Source organism: Cydia splendana, chromosome Z (assembly GCF_910591565.1).
Source record: "Cydia splendana chromosome Z, ilCydSple1.2, whole genome shotgun sequence".
NCBI classification, from domain to species: domain Eukaryota; kingdom Metazoa; phylum Arthropoda; class Insecta; order Lepidoptera; family Tortricidae; genus Cydia; species Cydia splendana.
Window position 1 is genome coordinate 25,629,887 of NC_085987.1, and position 20,570 is coordinate 25,650,456.

The window sequence follows — 20,570 nt, forward strand, 5'->3', positions numbered from 1 at the left end:
GTACTATCTGTAGGAAAGGATGAAAGGAACGGTCAACAGGTGCTACCATACTAATTAGCATATTAAAAGCACGTTCCCGTTCCAGGTCATACATATCTGGACACAATTATCACTATAACTACTTAAAAAAATAAAAACATCTCCTTATTCTATCGAAATTTCTAGTTGAGTTTAAGTGTAAAATATATAATATTGAATATTTTTGGGAATTTGACACAAAGATTTCTTATTGTTAAGAATTTTGTAGTATTTCGTCAAACGGAAAGCTCAGCCCGGCCCTCAGAAATGTAATTTATTAGAAAACAGCCCTCTTTAAAAAGTAACTTGAAAAAGATAGATGTAAGTAGATAAGGCATTTACCTAACGTTGTTAACAATTTAAACAGGTAAGTTGTTTTTCACGCCACTGTTCGATAATGTGGCAATAGATGGTCTAAAATCAAGCTGGAAAGTAAGCAATAGCTGTAGCACCTGAACCACCACTACTACAATGTGTCGAGTGTATATCATAGTTTCGGACACGTACTCTCGGAGTATCCTGCTGTCGAATGTTCGTTGATTCGAATGTTGCTGGATCGAATGTTCGCTGGGTCGAAATACTTGTGGCCGAATTATGCATAATCGAAAAATCGTAATCTAGAATTGTATGGGTTCGATTTGTTGTGTATCGAACGTTCGTTGATTCGAATGTTGCTGGATCGAATGTTCGCTGGGTCGAAATAAAAAACAAAGCTATATTTATACTAATATTAAAGAGAAAACATTTGTATTTTAGGATTTTTCTTTTTGTAACGAATGAACTCCAAAATGACTGGACCGATTTAAAAAAAAAGTTTTTACCTTAGGGTATAACCGAAAAAAAATTACCCCCTCTTCACATGTTCGGGAGGTACCCTGAAAAAAAATTTTTGTCTACGCTTTTCGACCCAGCGAACATTCGGTCCAGCGACAGTCGAATCAACGAACATTCGTACCCGAGATCTTCTACGGGATGACAATCGAAACCTCAGATTCGATTCTACAATTTATTATTTCTACGCTTTTCGACCCAGCGAACATTCGATCCAGCGACAGTCGAATCAACGAACATTCGACAGCAGGATACTCCGAGAGTACGTGTCCGAAACTATGATATTATACACTCCAATGTGTCATTGTTATCATCATCTGTCATTGGTGACGGTTCGCTACAGCAATGAGTATCATTTAAAACACAAAAATCAATAAAAGGTATTTTTTGGCGCAACTTTTTCCTCCAAAAATAAAATTAGGTTATTTATAGGACCAATTACTTGTTTAAAAAAAAAGAAATGTCAAAACCATTCATTCATTCAGTCAGATCATTCGATTCACGCTTAAGGCGTTTTTTACTTTTGTAGTTGTTTGTGGTTTTTTAGCAAAAACGCTTCTAAGTTTAGAGTCGGTTTGAAGCAAACAACAGAAAAACGCCTCTTAAAGGTGATAAAAAAGTAAAAAAGGCGGGATCTGAAAATACTCACTGAATTGGATAGTGTAAATTGTGTTTGACTAAAAAATACAAGAAACACGTATCTACGCTCGCTATAAAAATGAGTTCTTCTAGTGAAGAAAATTATATTCTTACGCTGACGCCTACCGAAATTCAAGAGACCAGTGCTGCCCTGCTAAGCGAAGTATCTCAAATAAAAAATTAATGCAAACATATACCTTACATTCTTTATCTGAAAATTCAATTTTCAACGTCATTTGTTTTTGAGATGCCGCTATTCGGCTTAGGAGGGCAGAGTGGCTAGTATTTTGCTACCAAAGAAATCGCGGGCTAGTACTTATAGTTATGCAAATGTTTTCTTATTTCCTCGCAGTAGTCGTGAAAAGCACTATGTAATGCCTCGGCCGGAAACGCTAAAGATGGACTCGTAGTATTTGAGTACTCAAACTCACTCATCCATATTTTTGCGGTTTTCCGTCCTCTCCAATGTACTATTCTTCCACTGAACAAATAGTTGTTTAATTGATAATGAAAGCCTGACCAGTAATATATGAACATTGTCAAGAGGGCGCTTTTATTCTCATGTATGGTGACAGTTCAGTTTAGTATGAAAAAAAATTGATTCAGTGAAATTCCGCAACATGGCGCGTGATCATATATTCCTGGTCAGGCTTTAATTATCTAGGTATTTAATACATTTTCTAATTCTTGCATGTTTTGATAGAGGGTGGGTCATCTAATGAATATATTTGTATGAATGTTATGATATAAAATCTATCAAGTAGCTACGAGTATGACTGTCTCGCCACATCATCAAATATTAGATAGCATCGTGATTCCACCATCTTGGTCATTACTTTGTGATGACACTTTGTTGCGAGTATTGTATTGCAAAACGGATCGCAACCAATTAAAAATATATTTCCTTGTGCTAAACAAAAAACTCGGAGATTTGCAGGAAAGCGTTAATTAATCTTTCTAACTAATTATTATAAAGTTATCCTGTTAGTCCGGGAGCACAGAGGCGCCGCCAATTGACAAAGGCATGGCCCTAACAATTTTTATCTGTTTCACTTAATATATACTGGTTTATAACTTCATATATACTAAATACCTGTAGGCATTTACTTAGTTATTTTATTATTATCAGCATGTAAGTAATAAAATTACAACCCTGAATTTTATATAGGATCCGGAAACTGGCTACATGTTACGATATAGGCTTGGAAAAACAGTACGTAGATAATCTCTACACAACAGATTGCTTTTGGTGCATTATTAGTATTATTAGGAATTAGATTTAGACAGCTTGCATATTGCTGTATTGCATCTTGGTAGTGAATCTCTGTTTTCCAAGCCTGACAATGTGTGGCATAGCCAAAAGTAGGGTAGGTACTTGTAATTGACGTTTAAGAATTTAAAAAAAAAATCCCAGTTGTTACCACCAACTTGGTTAGGTGATGGTAACTACTGGAAAAAAATTCCCAGTAGTTAACACTGGTACGTGTGAATTTTTTTCCCAATACTTACCACTAAAATTTTTTTAGCGTTCAATACTAATAAAAACAGTATAAATATAGAGTGCTTTAATCAAGTCGATTAGTGTTTCAGTTTTAGTAAACTGCCTTAAAAGTGATCAATATTATAGTCGTAGTATCAAAAATGTCATAGTAGAAGTAGAAATTTACAATTAATAAAATAAATTTCATCCAAACGTTAATTTCTCCTTAACTATTTTAGTTTTTGCACTTGCACCGGTAAAACAGATTTAATGTTTTTGATCATTTTTTACTGAAACACTAATCGACTTATAATTATTTATTAAGTCACTCTATATTTATACTACTTATACTATTTGTAGGCTGTTTTTATTAGTATTGAACTCTAACAACATTTTGATACACTGGGAATAAAAATTCCCAGTAGGTAAGTAGTTACCGGTAGTAGGTGGAAAAAAGATTCCCTGTAGTTACCACTTGGTGGCAACTAGTGGGAATAACCCAAGCCACCCAACGAATCACTATCAATTACAATTGCACTACCCGTAAAGTTTGGTGGATCAGACTCTGGTAAAAAGACGTTTTCGGATTTATAACATGATTATACCCAAAAAAAAAGAAATTTAACGTGGCGGCCATATTTTACAACTTTGATTATGAATTCATACCAAGGTACCGTTCGAATCCTCAGATATCAATTTTTATTATGATTAGAACAAATTTTCCGTCGGACGTACCGTTTTCGATCTACGAGCAAAAAACTGAAAAAGAGCAAAAATGTATGCACACTTCCTGGGATAGAGCAAACTTGGATTACACGCATTCAGGACCAAATGAAGATATTAAAACGATTTCCAGCTTGCTGGGAATTATTTCTTCAAAAAATCTATTTTGATTGGCCTAGTTAGTAGATTATATAAATCCATTATACATTATACACTTTGCTCGACGCAATTCGGATTACCTCTCCTTCACATGCTTTACAAAATGAGGCCAATACGGACGTTACGTGTCACTTTTGAGAACATACACCACACATTATATTTAATTATTTAATTAGGTATCACCACTTTATATCGCATATAAGAGATAGTACTAAACATGACAGGCTATTCACGTTTATAAAGTTATATTACGCATCATGAATAGCGTATACCATATATGGTAATTAATAAACTTACTATTGAAATGATGGTGCCGCAAAATCGTTGCATCCTAAGTACCAGCCGGCTATATCTGGCCTGGAGAGGACAGGCGACGGAACAGGATAATTCATAACACAATCGACACAGGCACTTTTTAATAATAAGGCGTATTGCAGTTAAATGCATCGTGGGAAGAGTGGGAAGCATACGTGGTTGCCGATACTACACTATTGGCGACCACACGCCAGTGGCACCGCGCGCGCGTTACAATTGAATGAAGCTGACACCACTACATCACTTGTAGTTTGTAGGGCGGAATACATATTATTACAATATCGCTAAGGTTGCCTAATCACGAATGCTTACGTACGCGGTCGACGAATTTGGTTTCTTATGTCAAATATTTTATAACATAGGTACATTACCGCAGAAACAGAAAATCGAGTGCAATTGACATAAGGAACAGGACTGAATTAAAGTAGAAATCAGTGTACATTAAATTTTTTACACAGTCGATAAAGTCTATGTCGTCGTCGTATTTAATTTTTTTACATAACTATTTTATTGTTATCAATAGAGATAAATTTCGTTTATAAAAGGTGGGTAAAAGTAAACTTTTATTGCTTCTAGAGTGGATACATTTTCACGCACCCAATATCTGTGATTCTGAGATCGCATTTTTAATACAACTGACTAGAGTCTGCGCGGAAAGAAAAGAGTCGTGGAATATATGGGGCCCAATACATACCACGACTCTTCTCTTTCCGAACAGACTCTATAATACAATTAATTTTCTGTAACATAACCTACCCTATTTCATTAAATATACCAAGACTCTATTATTACATCAAAAAAGAAAAAAAACTTGATCTGCACATCGGAAGGTTTCGAGAATATTCCTTTGAAAAATAAAATTTGTATGTACAGTCACCAGCTATAATATGTTACACAACGAAGGCCGCTAAAATATGTGACGCTCTCTTATTGCACTACAAATAAGATCGTGTCAGATATTTTTGCCGCCTTCGTTGTGTAACATATTATAGCTGGTGACTGTACCTACTTTAGAAAACAAAATATTTAGTTCGTTTGCTATATGTTCGGTAAACAATTAATTTATAATTACCAGACCCTAATATGTATCTAATAAAAGTGTATACGCACTTTTTATAGACGAAATTTATCATCATGATAACGATAATATAATTAGGTAGAAATATTAGCTGCAACGACATCGACAAATTTATCGACTGCATAAAAATATCATTTACATGTCATTTACACTCGAGAGTCAGATCCCTATACATGTACCTATATTGTTGTACAGTACAACATAGCGACGTTGGAAAAGCGAATAATTTCATTTAAGTAAACACCTCTTTCCAATGTGAACCAAAGTTTTCCTTTGGCAGGATTGGTCTTGGTCCTTAGGACCCAAGGATGGACTTAAGAAGTGGAGCCACCAAGATTTTTGATATAAATTGGTGTAAAATGGGAGGTGAAAGTTTGTGTGGGGAATCAATAACCGCTGAACGCCTTTGATTTAGTTAAATAATGATAGCAAACTTGACTTAGAATAGAACCTAAACTTAAACAGGTATTAACCTCAGACGTCAGCATCACCGACGCTGAATGTTCTTAACTGTGTATGGGAAAAATCGCTTGGTATGAAAAACATCAGCACTTTTTGGACTACATGAATGGATCTTGACTAATCTTGAGTACTGATGTGTCATAGGAAAGTTTCATAAATTTCTAAGACTTCTTATATTTTTATTACCTGTGATTTTTTTTCTGGGATTTCCGAGATTTTTTCCAGCTTATTGGAAACTGCCCGCAAATTGCACAACTGTAATCTTGAGCAACTTTCACTTGACAACCTGCTATATCAATAATACCTACTAGTTAGAGATGGGTAACTACCCGGGTAAATACCCGAGAGCGGGTATTTACCCGGTAAATACCCGATATTTACCTACCCGCGGGTAAATACGCGGGTATTTTCGTTTTTCTTCTAAATTTGATGTGTTTAATGGTATGTGAGTATAAATAAGATTAATTTAAGTATTTTTTTATAATGTTACATAAAATGTATGTTCAAACTAATTACGAAAAGGTTGCTATGAGGTGAAGTTCGATTTTAACATATCAGTCCAATTATGAAAATCGTGTAAAATCATTCCCTGGCTTCCGGAAATGTTTTAAAATGCTTTTAATATACATTAGAAAGATGAAAATAAAGAATACTTATGAATGATAATAAAAAAAAATTGTGCAGTATCACAACTTGTGAAGCTTATAAGTCAAATACAGTTAGTTTTAGGACAAATATGTATATAACCTTTTTTGTAGAAAATTATGTCTACTTTAGTTTGTACATACAACACTTTTCGATATCAATGACAAATTCCAAGAAATATGAAAAAGTTCACTTTTGCCCCCCTCCCCCCAACCACACCCCCCGTCGACCGAAGTTGGAATGTGTATTATCAACGTATAAGTACGATAATTTACTCAAGGCTAAAAAATACTCTTATGACGGCCTTTTTTTAATATTTATCAAAATTGTACTAAAAATTCTTTAATTACAACTGCAACTGCAACTAAACCATTTCATTTTAAATGACACATAATAATTACAGCCATTAACTCGGTTTATATCTCCACTTTAACACAAATCGACATGTGTAACAATAAATGAATCTACCCGTCCATTTGGGTAGATACGGGTAAATACCGGGTAGATGGGTATTTACCGGGTATTTACCTGGGTGGGTAGATTGGGTAAATACCCGCGACCCATCTCTACTACTAGTAGAAAAAAAAACATGAAATGAAGCTACGTACATAATAAATAATTAAATTAAGAAATTTCAATAACACGTGATTTATTGGTTGGATTGGAACGTAAGTTTTATTTAAGTAGGTATGTAGGTATATACTTATTTATACTTGCGTCGTCAAGTTAGGGACGGCATAAAAATCGGTGAAAAACTACCTACACAATTTACATAACTTGAAATTGGAAGTCCTAGCAACGTAGGTTACAAACAAATTGGGACTATACTTTATAAATTTGTTAGGGAAGGGAGCCGTACTTAGTAAGTACTACATCATACAGGAGGCAAAAATTAATTGTTTCCTAAACTATCGAATATTTGAAATACGCGTGATTGTTTTAGGTAAAAAATACATGCAACAGGTAACAAAAAAGTGTGTATTTTGCAGTAGTTAGGCTTTATGTATGATATCTGGGAGACCGATAACTTTGCTCGGAAAACATAATTATAAAAACTCGAAAATGCGCGTTTTCCCAGATAAGACCTTAGCTAGATCGATTTTTCGCCCCCGAAAACCCTCGTATAGCAAATTGTATCGAAATCGTTAGAGCCGTTTCCGAGATCCCCGAAATATATGATACCTACAAGAACTGCTTGTTTAAAGGTATACCATAGGGTAGCCAATAAGCTAAAAAAAAGTGACAGTTTGAGCAAAAAATACTTCATACCTTTCGCGAATACAATTAGGTGCCAAAAGAATAAGTTGTCAAATAACAAATGTTGTTAATACCGGTTTTTTTAAATATTGTAGGTCCTATCTTCACTCATTTTCAGGTACTTAACTTAGGTTTATATGGATTTAATAATGTACAAGCTTTGGTGAGTTAGTTAGAAAAATGTACCTTACAGTCAAACTTGCACATACTTCTCTCAAAGGCATTTTTCGACAATTTAATCCAAAGTTTGTAAAATATATTAAACTTAAATAAGTAAATTTTTTTTTTCAAATTAGTAAATTGAGTTGCAATAGGAATTTGAATAGGTAACTATCATATTATATTAACAAACGAGGAAGATTAAATAAAAGCATCAGAAAATTATTCTAAACCTATCCTAAGATGGTCTAATTACGTAGGATTCATTATTTACCTACTTTGGATCCGTGCAGTACTTACAAGAATTATAAAAAAATCATGAGAGATTGAATGAAGAAGGGATAGTTAAGGTGCTACTCACAGAGGTAGCTCATACTGATAATTTGGGTGGTGCAGGTCATGCAGCTGCAGGTAGAAGTCGTGCACCCGCGGAAATTCCTGCGCGTGCGACATGCCGCGAGAGGCGCCCGCGGCACACGACCGCACGGCGCGGCGAGTCCGCCCAACTAACGCGCGTCACAACGGCCTACGCGACTTTAGCCCTGCACCGTAGTGCCTTCGCCGCCCTGCCCAACCCCTAATCGAATTTTAAGTTTTCCATACTGCAACGGACCAGATCCTGTCAATAAGAATTACGTACCTAAGTAATAATGTCATTAGATTTTTCCATTCCAGTTTTCAATCACTACACTGACAATAAAGTTATTTCAAAACAATGTTATTCTAGATTAGGGACTGATAGAGTCAAGTCCTCAAACAAAGTGAAATGACCTAGCTGATAGTCCTAAAAGAACTCGTATTCCTGGCGGATTGCATGCGTATCGCGTAGTTATTTATATACTTTTTAACTTTTAACTTTTACAAGTTATGTACCTACTCGACTTTAGCTTCGTACCTAAATTGGAGCTTGTGATATGTAGTACAGTCGCTAATGTTGCCATCACGCTTTGACTAATGAGTCTAATGACTATAGAGGCGTGTTCAGATATTTCTGAGCACATTGGCCGCTCCGATATATCTGATGGCAACTGACATTACTGTTAAGGCGAAGAATGTATCCCTTTGCAGGTAGAGTATTAATTTTAAACCTTTGGACCTTTGGAGTCCAATAAAACTTACAATACAAGCACACCTAAGGGTGTAAAATTAACTTAACTAATTTCAATAGTTTGAATCTGGCATGGAATTATTTGCTCACCTTGAAATGTAAACCAGGTCGGAATATAGTAAGGACACATGAGGATATTTTTAAAATTTTAATTTTTAGTCGGCGCTGACGTTCTGAACACATTTAGCATCGATTTAAACAGGGGCGTTATTATTTCTATGTAAAGTGTAGACAAAACGTAATACAAAGACGCATAAAAATCTGGTGCAACATATTACCTATAGTCTTAGTTTTTGCTGTACCTATCCGTATTCAGTGGAAACAATTTTTTCATCTGTTATTAATTATTCGGTAGTAGCTATTACCTAGAATATACGAAGCTCGATAAAAGTCGAAAACACTCAATGATAGATAGCTCAAGGGCAACAACGGTGTGAGGGCTGTAGGTTGACAGGTGTCACTGGACTTCAAACATATAGCCAACTCGCCGCTAGGCTGGCGCCCACTATAGTAGTAGCGGTTGACCAAAATCAGCTGCAAATGGTGTTAAAGGTATGAAAATCGGCACGATTAATCTTTAGGCCATTTGAATCAATTTGACCCGTAGCACAAAAAAAAACAAACGGAAAGGAATTATGACGTCATCTTTTTTTTTGTATGGAAAAATTAAAAAAATTGTTCAGAAACCTATCGTGTGTGGTATTAAATGAAAGGGCATTTTGAGCCGGTTCTAAAAATATATCACATAAATATAGCAAGTGACGGAAATATAATAATATTTCCGTCACTTGCATTATATATACACATATATACAAGCCCTGGTAAGGGCATTTATTTGTGTGATGATGATGATGAACACACAAATAAATGCCTTTACCAGAATTCGAACATGGGACCTACTGCTTCATAGGCAGGGTCACTACTAGAGCTCCCGATACACGTGTTACACGCTGACACGGGTACCCGTGTTCTTAAGCCCGCCGGGCTTAAGAACCCGAACTACACGAACCCGCCCGGATTCGGAAACGTTTACACGGGTACCCGTGTACACGGGTACACGGAATCACGGATACACGAAATAACGGATCTTATTTACCCGCCGGTTCGACCCTTCACTCTCGTGTAGCGGAGATTCGTGCTATGAAGACATACGATTGAATATGTGGAAGGTTAGGAAGATTCGATTACCTACTTTGCAGTTTTACTGGATTGATTTGTAATGTCAATAATAGGTAGGTAAGTACAATTTGTTTCAATAATCATAAGATTAAAATTAACAATATCTCAGTAACCGTTGACTTCATTGTTGGTATTTCAGTTTCTTCATTGATGTAGTTTTTTGATAATTAAAGTAAACCTAAATACCACCACCACCATGTTACCATTTGTTGGGACGTCAGTCTTTCCGTGACCATAGCTGGTGCAACTCAGCTGAAACGTCGGAATTAAAGGTAAAAACAGTGAAATTACATCGCGGTAGACCCGTTTGTGTAATTATGTGTACAAAACGCGAGAGTTTAAAGTGTTATATAAACCTAAATGATTATTTAATACAAAAGTAGATAGTTATGCTTACTGAAACCAGAGTTGGGCATTATTCGAATCATTTTTAATCTAAATAATTATGGTGAGATTAATATTCGCGAATAAACCATTCGTTTAGAATTTCGAATAAGAAATGAATTATTCGAATAAATTACACGAAGGATTTTTGTAATACACACTCAGTACGGTTACCATCAGTTTGTCACTGACATAAACGCCGTCGAGAACGTAATTTACTTTCTATACATCCCATTTGCACTAATATGCGAGTGCGAGCGAGATGTATAGAAAGTAAATTACGTTCTCGACGGCGTTTATGTCAGTGACAAACTGTGGCCTATTTTATAAAGCTACAAGTTACAATTTACAAGCGGAAGTCTGTTTCTAACCCTATGTGCTATAACGAGACTTCCGCTTGTAAATTGTAACTTGTAGCTTTATAAAATAGGCCACTGATGGTAACCGTACAGATGGCAAATCTGAATAGGTATGCAACTGCAGCGTATTTTAGAGCCAAGGAAAATTTTGGGAAAGGCCCCAACTGACCGTCGCCATCCATGGTGGGGACAAATGGGAATTGTTTATATGCAGCGCCTATTCCCATTTGTTCCCGGCCGGGACAAGTGAGAATACATCCGATATTTGTGTAAAATATTATTATGGTCTACCCATATGTTCCCTGCGGAGATAAATGGGAATTCACCCATTATTGGTAATTATTAGTAATATGGGAATACACCAATAATGGGCGCATTATTGGTGTATTCCCATTTGTCTCCAATTCACGTGACCTACGCCATGCACGAGGCGGGGACAAATGGGAATGTTTATATGAATTTTGGTGTTCCCATTTGTCCCCGATATTGGCGTTGCCATTTGTCCCCACCTCAAAAGATTTCTATGCAGTGTCTTTCCCCATAAGTTTCTCGCGGGAACAAATGGGAATACACTCTTTATTGGTGTATTCCTATTTGTTCCTGCCCTACGTGACCGCCGCCATACGTGAGGCGGAGGCAAATGGGTACGATTTATATGCAGCACCTATTCCATCAGTTCCCGACGTAGACAAATGGGAATACATCCGAAAATTGTGTTCCCAATTATCCCCACCCCAATAAGGTGGGGAAAAATGGAAAATATTTTTATGCAGGCTCTTCACATATGTTCCCCGCGGAGACAAATGGGAATTCGACCATTATTGGTAATGATGGGTGCATTATTTGTGTATTCCCATTTGTCCCCGATTCACGTGACCTACACCATACATGAGGCGGGGACAAATGGGCATGTTGTATATGAGTTTTGGTGTTCCCATTTGTCCCCGATATTGGTGTTCCCATTTGTCCCCGTGGCGGAGACAAATGGGTACGATTTATATGCAGCACCTATTCCATCAGTTTCCGACGTAGACAAATGGGAATACATCCGAAAATTGTGTTCCCAATTATCCCCACCCCAATAAGGTGGGGAAAAATGGAAAATATTTTTATGCAGGGTCTTCACATATGTTCCCCGCGGAGACAAATGGGAATTCACCCATTATTGGTAATGATGGGTGCATTATTGGTGTATTCCCATTTGTCCCCGATTCACGTGACCTACGCCATACATGAGGCGGGGACAAATGGGAATGTTTTATATGAGTTTTGGTGTTCCCATTTGTCCCCGATATTGATGTTCCCATTTGGTGCCGATACAAAAGATTTCTATGCAGCGTCTTTTCCCAAATGTCTCTCGCGGCGTGGACAAATAGGATTTTTTTTCGAAAATGGTGTGTTCCCATTTGTCCCCACACCAATAAGGAGGGTACAGATGGGAAATATTTATATGCAAATCCTATCACTTCTGTACCCGGCGGGGACAAACGGGAATACATCCGAAAATGGTGTGTTCCCTTTTGTCCTTACAAAAATAAGGTGGGAACAAATGGGAAATATTTATATGCGGCTTCTTTTCCTATATGTTCCCCGCGGGGACAAATGGGCATACACCCATTATTGGTTATAATGGGTGCATTATTGATGTAATCCCATTTGTCCCCTATCCACGTGACCTACGCCATACATGAGGGACAAATGGAAATATTTTATATGCAGCGCCTATTCCCATCTGTTCCCGGCGGGGAACAATAAGAATACACCCGTTAATGGTGTGTTCCTATTTGTCCCTGCTTCAATGAAGTGGGGACAAATGGGAAAGATTGTTTGTCTTTTCCCACATGTTCCCGAAGGGGACAAACGGGAATACCCCCATTATTGGTGTATTTCCAGTTGTTCTCGCCCCACGTGACCGCCAATACATGAGGGGTATTCCCAGTTTCCACACCTCAAATCAACCAACCAGATAAACCGATAGAAAACATTTTCTTTTTACTATTGGGATATAAAACAGCTAAATAGTTATTTTGTAAGCTAACTATTTGACAATATTATTCGCAAATAATTTATTCGTGGGCTATTTTATTCGCCGAATAAATTATTCGCGAATGAATTGAACACGAATGATCATTCGAAAAAATTATTCGTCATTCGCGAATGATTTGGTAATTCTCATTCGTAATTCGTCATTCAAATTAATTTTGCCCATCTCTGACTGAAACTACCACGAACGGAATATGTTATATTTTCCTTTAACAAAATCGCATTTTGCTCACTGTTAGCAAAGCACCCTTGTTCGAGCTGCTGAGGTGAAAAATAAATTAAATTGGTACAACACATATCAATCACATTGAACATCCATATATACATTACTACAATCTCCGCTACACGCCAAGGACGGGTTAGGCCCGCGTGTATTTAAGGTCCGTTTCGCCGTGTACACGGGTACACGGGTACCCGGATACACGGATCTTAATTACACGTGTGCACGACTACACGTGTAGAACGGGTCAGAAAACCGTGTACGTGTAGTTCGGAAACGGGTACCGAACACGTGTACACGAAACCCGGACACGACCGCGAGCCCTAGTCACTACCGACTAGGCTAAGAGGCCATTTCATTGATAGATTGATAGATCACAATTTGTAATAATAAAAAATAAAAAAAAAATACTAAAACTAAATATTTTCGAAATTAATTTCTTGGGGTTAGATATGAGGATATTGGGTATTATTTGAGGTATATTTTGCAAAAAATAATTCAACGGTTTCGTATCTGGAGGAGCAAAACTTGGTATGTTTTGAAAATTATTTTTATTTTATTTGAATGCAACTTGCAAGTGACGGAAATATAATAATGTGATATATTTTTAGAACCGGCTCAAGATGCCCTTTCATTTAATACCACACACGATAGGTTTCTGAACAATTTTTTATATTTTTCCATACAAAAACAAGATGACGTCATAACTCCTTTCCGTTTGTTTTCTTTTTTGGTGCTACGGGTCAAATTGATTCAAATGGCCTGAAGATGAATCGTGCCGATTTTCATACCTTTAACACCATTTGCAGCTGATTCCCGAATTTCAGGCTGTACCGCTAATACCGCTATCACTACTAGCTAGACTCGCCGAGGCGAATCGAATCGAATCGCAATAATTCGCCTCCTATATTTTCTATGCAACTGCGTCCATTGACGAAGAGCCGCGGCGCGCCGATTGTTGTGTAAAAATATAGGAGGCGAATTATTGCGATTCGATTTGATTCGCCTCGGCTAGTGGACGCCAGCCTTTACGATTCCATATCTACCCTCGTGAACGCAGCTCTTGCGACTCCACCCTGGATGGCCGGCTAAGACAAGCCAGAGGCAGAGGAATCTGTAACACCCACCCACCTTTCGGGTGACAGAGCTCCCCCAAGAACACACGGGTACGTTTTCGAGATAGATGAACTTGTAGACACGTTCCACAGATTGTGTGCCAACCAGTAATGGAGTCGTGTTCGGACTCTTTTCTTTTTAACGGCCCTCTCTAGTTGGTAGTGAAAGTCGGCCTGTTTTCTACAGCTACCCTAAACTTCATAATCGTAAAACCACATCTTAGGGATGTACCCTGGTGACTATCGGCTTCTCATAATTAGCCATAGATGGCGTTAGTATGTACTCGTGTATGTTCTGAGCGGAGTTCTTAGAACATTACACTCTGTCTACGAAACGGAGGTCCCGGGTTCGAATCCTGGTTGTATTGAGCTTACTGTGGTACTAGGCTGATGTATTAAGATTGTCATATACCTCCCATGGTATAATAATATACTCCGCCTGGTACTCTATTCCGAGATTCGCGTATGACCTAACTGACACGGGCCTACGTCATCATGCTGTTTACAGGTTCTCAAACTTTAAAATGTGGGAGAATTTTAACCAACGGTGAAAATTATTTTAACGGCATTAATTTTAAGTTATTCATGTAGAAACATAGTAAAATAAAACAAATCTAATGTAATAAATTAACCTTTATTTATCTATACAAGACAAACGTTTAAAAAACTAATTCACAGTTACACATTAATTACCAAGCTTACGACGTGAAAAGTTTGGAAAACACTGCGACTGCTGACACTGAGCGAGAAGGAAATAACAATTAACACGCGTTCGACAAGGATGACGGTCAGGGCATGAAGTTATCTAGATCCGAATTGTCAAATGTGACAGCGCTATCCTGTGTTGCCAGTAATGTAAACAGAATTACCCGAACGTCTGAAATTTCTTTCGTGAATCGGAAGATATTGCTAACGAATAATTAAAAATGACGTGTTATTGTAAAATTTAAGATAAAATACATTATAAATGAAAATTATAAAATTATAAAGAAATATTTTAACTTATTAACCATAGCTATAATGTACCCATGTAACACAATAACATTGCCACTTTATTTCAACATAACATGTTATGTTGAAATAAAGTGGCAATGTTATTGTGACGTAGCCCCGTGTCACTCTGGGAATAGAAGACCATGTTTTATTAGACCATGATACCTCCTATATATCTAATTATGTATACCTACCCTATCTTGCGTGTATAGCTTCGCAGACATGGTTACGTCATCGACGTAGTTCGGGTGTCAGGAGACATATCTGTCTGGGAACATTCCAAGATATTTCTTACTCTATCCCTCAGCTAACTATTATCTTATTCTTATGTGTAAAACGTTTATGGTAGTTTTAAAATTAGGTTAATTATTGTGCCTTAAATGACTTATGGAACTGTGAAAGATTTCGCAATGGTTAATTTTTGTTTTCTGTCCTAAATTATGATGATATAAGAGAATTTCTTTACGAGTACTTACGGTATAGAATATAATTATGATTATGAACTAGGGTTTAATATTCGAATAGGTATACTGATATTACTGATACAGATATTTTACACTATGTGCTGATTTAAATTAACTAATCGTTAATAATTTAGAACATTTAATACTAGACTATAACTGGATTCGAAGAAAATTCATGAATTTCATTGTATAGTTTGAAATGACAGTTTTACGGCTACTGTAGTTATGTGTGGTGCAGTAGTGCAGTAGGTACCTGGCGAGATAACAAATAATCTGCGTCATTTCATTGGGCGTCTTACACGTGCCGTACGTCGCTATCGCCGATTAGTACATATAACGTCACATTATGCAACGGAAAATGCACCAGGGCGGCCGCGCAATGCCAACTTCACGCCTGTTATCGAAAATGTGGCGTTCATAATATGTAATCATAACACTGCCTAGGGTTTTATCAATAATTCTGACTTAAAGGCAGCTCGTGAAGATCATATCTAGATGTCGCAAAAACGTAATTAATTTTAGCTAGCATCCGAATATTTATAGCCAGGACATGTAAGTGTAAACTAATATGTAGTAGATACGTTTCAAATCACTACTTATATACATATCACATACCTTATCGCTGGTCACACAGGAAACTAGACTGTTATTATTGCGTAACAGTAGCTAGCAGCAGGTGCAGTTAAATTCTTTGAGCATGAAACTCTAAAACTGGCTAAATAGAAACAGACGAAGAGGTTTGTTCGAATGTTTCGATTATAAGATTGTGAAATTCATTTGATATTTATCTCAGTGCGTAGGTGCCCCTTCTCGCATAACATGGATAATGCGTTTAATCAAATTACATAAGTATTTTTAATCATAGATACACAAAAAAATATTTATAAACGTCAGTATTTTCAAAGAAAAATTCATTTATACCTACTTATTGGTTCGTACGAATTACTGACATAATTAAAAAGCTATAACTCACGAGTGGGTGATTAATTCAATAGCCGTTTAAAATATTTTTCACTATTTTCAATCGTGGCTGAATTCCGGATTGCCGTCGATGACTAACCTGTGAACAAATGACAATATGACAGACGAATGTTTGAAATGTCACATGTCACTATGTCACCGTATTTAAATTATTTCGCTTAAAACTTGATTTTTTCTTCGCAAAGGTGATGAAAAACATTGTGTGTAACTCCGGGGGTAAAAAATATTGCCAACTCGAGTCATTCATCCCCCTCGTATGCAGGATTTCACTTACCCCCTTCGTTGCACAATGTAGCTACCTACTATTATTTGTGTAATTAATTAGTGTTGGAATCATTAATTGCATATAAAAATACGCTTTTAAGTATAACGGGCTGGTATGTACTGAACATCAGTTCACTAACACGTTACTATTTCGCGGATTAGCAAAGTAATATTTTTGTTTTAATTACAATGTATTATGTGTCGTAGCCATCTGGTTTAGTTAGCCAGCTAATTAGTCGCCTAGGCCGATAGAAAATCACTCGTTTAACAACTTGGCGCATTGAAAGTCACTAGTCGGCTCTTTATAAACGACTGGTTCCCTCACCCAGGAAGTGATTTAAATGTAACCTAAAAAAGTTAGAGAATTGAAAAAAATAAAATATAAACACTAACCTAACCTAACCGAACATCAAATTCATCAACGTCCAAATTGACTAAATGACTACGCGACGTTTAGCCACCTGGTTAAACGATTAGATCAATGTCTTGGCTGGTTGTTCTTCAGCCAACTAATTAGCCGGTTAAATAAACCAGTTGGCTAGCTGCGACATATGCAATATGCATTACGTCAGACGCCCAGGAATAGTATATTATACTGTATTTAAAATAAATTATTTTACACAATGCATGAAATAAAGCACCAGATAATTATTAGAAAAACACAGATAGGAGTTATTTTTAAACACAGCATGTTCTATTTAATAAATTAGATAGAAATATAAAAAGTAGGTGAGTTGACCGTGACGTCACGATGTAATGTTTCATATAAATTCCATATTAGCAAATCGTTTCGACAGTTCTAAAAAAGTAATTGATTAGACTACGAGGGCAACTCTGAAAGTTCTTAGAAAAGGCTACTTAGAGATCATATAACAAAAAGAGGCATATTATTTATGAAAATATAACTCTTTATACTTTTTTTGAGGTATATGCAATTTGGTCGTTATCTGTGTTTCAGGATTGATGGCAATTTGGAAATTGTACGTCGAGCGTTATTCCAATTTCGACCTAAGAATTTTTTTGTATTACTATTTATAACGATTTTCATTGTGGGCTCAGCCAACAACAGAGTTACAGTACAGTAGGCTTCAGTTATAGTTTCATAATGAAGCTTAGTTCTTGTACGTCTGTTTATTTTTTAAATTACACATTTAATCGCTTTTGTAGTTATTCAACGGATGATCATAGAGAAGCATGTCATTCAAGAGTGACGTCAAAAGTTTACATCGCACAGTTGTGCGGTTAATAAAAAATACTGGCAAAAAATTGTATATCAGTAGTTTTTGATATCCCTCAGTATTCATATGACACTGTTAAAAAAATCTTGCTTAAATTATTTTGTGTCAAAAAAGCTTGAATCCCGATGGGTACCTCATGAATTTCATACAAAACCTCCGAGGACCTAAAATCGCCATACAAAAAAGGCATTGGAAGAATGAGCTGTGTGCGCTTCAGGGTAATCCTATCCTAATGAAAATTTGTACGCGTGGTAAGAAAGAGATAAAGCACGCATTAAAATAAAGAGTAACGTCCTAATTACTTCAGCTTTTTCTATTCTAAACACTTTCAGTTTGCCCTACGTAGTAGGAAAATACCCTATCAAGCGAGGTAAATGTTATACAAAATCCGTTAACCTACTAAATCTTAACGTCGTTATTAGCGGTTGAATGGGGAAAATACTTATCTAGTCTAGTTTCTCAGGCGTGATTAAGCCCGACACGGGAGCCACCTTTGCTGTTATTCCTAATGCACCGTCCGAATAGTAGGTAGGTAAGTAAAAGCAGAATTACCAAATTGAAATGTCACGTGCACCATGTGGCGTATACATTACCAATTATTATAATTTCCATATTATTATTTCGACTTCTTTATACATTTCACCGTATTTCATTAGTACTTTAACGCCTTAATGCATTGCCTTGTATCTGGACTAGAGACAGTAGAGACACACTGCGGCGGTAACACTAGTATCTAGTGATACACCAAGGTACACCTGAATATTAGCGTCGGCTTTATCACGTGATTCTGGTTATACAACTGACATAATATTAAAACAAGTTCGGAATGGTGTGGCGTGGCGTGTTTGGGCCATAAATGCAGTTTGATCGCGCGTAGCTCGGAATCAGTTATACTGGTTTGCTCGAGTCTAACGTTCGCATACGCTTGTCAACTGATGGGGATTACGGCTCGAAAAGAGACCGAGGGGCAATCAATTTCGAAATTCGATACCAACACCCGACTCCGGCTACTCTATCTAATAATAAAAACAAGTTAACAAATAAAATCCTCATATCCGTATATTTATATTTACTTAACCTACTTGCCACTGTCACTGCATGAGAAAAATCTACAGCGTACCTAAACTATTTTCTATTCAAGAATAGAGCTTAGATTCTAAGGCCTATGCCATTTCCACAACACAAGGCAGTTTAGTAGTTTAAGTAGGTGATGCAAAAAGAATTAAGTACATTTCGCATTTAGTAAATAATGTATAATGCGGCTTTCCAAAAATCACGTTTTTATTTACTTGTGTTCATTTATAAAAAGTAATGTGATTGAACTTGCCAATTCAACTTTAGTTGAAATAATTAAGTCATTGTGAAGTCACTACCGGTCGCCTACCCCACCTGACGAATAGGTAGAAGTGGTTAGGCTTGGAGGGGTGATGATCTAATAAAAGGCGTTGCTCCTCATTGAAGCGACCATTATTATCTGAGCAGCCTTAGGAGTAAGACCTTAACAGCCTATGCTGACAAAGTGTCCTAAAAGTGTATTATTTACTGTACGATGGTGCTACTAATATTACTATAAATAGCGAATGTGCTGTTAGTTTAAAAAGTGTGCTGTATAAAGTTATAAATAAACGATAAATATGAGTATTTTACAACGAAGACCTCAGCCCTCCTACTACGAGTTACCACGATTAGCGCTCAAAAGGAAGCCGAGCGCTAACATATATATTCTCTTTCCCTCTATTTTTTCCTTCTATGATGTTCTTAAGGAACAGGTCGTGTCGTATAGTACTACTCCTCTTTTATTTTCTATTGCTTTTATTATATTTATTTTCTCTTTAATCCTATCTAGAACCCTCACATTTGATATTTTTTCTGTCCAACTAATCCCTTCCATTCTCCGCCAACACCACATTTCGAACCTTTCCAATCATTCTCTAATATCTCATTGTGTTAGTTTCAATCAAATAAAAGAAAAGGTTCAGATCGTATCATACCAGAAGGTTAAGGAGTTGGCAGAGGACCGGACGAGATGTAGATTGCTCCACCGACAAAAGCACAGCTCTTAAATATAAAGAAGAAGAAGATGGATATATATTGTAGTGTGGATATCAAATTGGTGGATTTTTTTTTCCTTAGTTTACTTGTGCAATAGTTGTACATAGGTATATTTTATAGTTATATTAGTTATACACATCAAACAATAATGTTCAAGCATATGGATACGTGGTAATGCTTGTTCGGAAAACCGCAACGTTCGATTATACAGACAACTTCCGCTATATCTACTAAGTCCTATTTCAACAACCCGAAAGCTAACGAAGGCGGTTTCAGACTCAACATCGCCCGGAGCAAAAAGAAACGGACGTCTATGTTTATAACTTTACCTAACCATAACCTTTCAAGAGTAACGAGAACCGGTAGCGTTGTATAAGTAGTATGTATATTTGTTATAATAAAGT

At 36.6% G+C, this 20,570-nt stretch overlaps 1 protein-coding gene across 5 annotated transcripts in view; it reads right to left on the reverse strand.

Annotated features, from left to right (window-relative positions):
- Positions 1-20,570, reverse strand: part of LOC134804766 (protein cycle) — a 72,437-nt gene that overhangs the window by 32,573 nt on the left and 19,294 nt on the right. The window contains exons 1-2 of one of the 5 annotated variants that reach the window (XM_063777983.1): positions 8,128-8,296; positions 4,148-4,207 (exon numbers count right to left, since the gene is read on the reverse strand). The exons of 2 other annotated variants lie outside the window; for them this stretch is intronic. In XM_063777983.1, coding sequence (XP_063634053.1) covers positions 4,148-4,207; positions 8,128-8,219 — 152 coding nt within the window. In that variant the 5' untranslated portion in view covers positions 8,220-8,296. Of the gene's footprint in view, positions 1-4,147; positions 4,208-8,127; positions 8,297-20,570 lie in introns of those variants that run through there. 2 more of the 5 variants (XM_063777985.1, XM_063777984.1) reach the window with 2 other exon arrangements.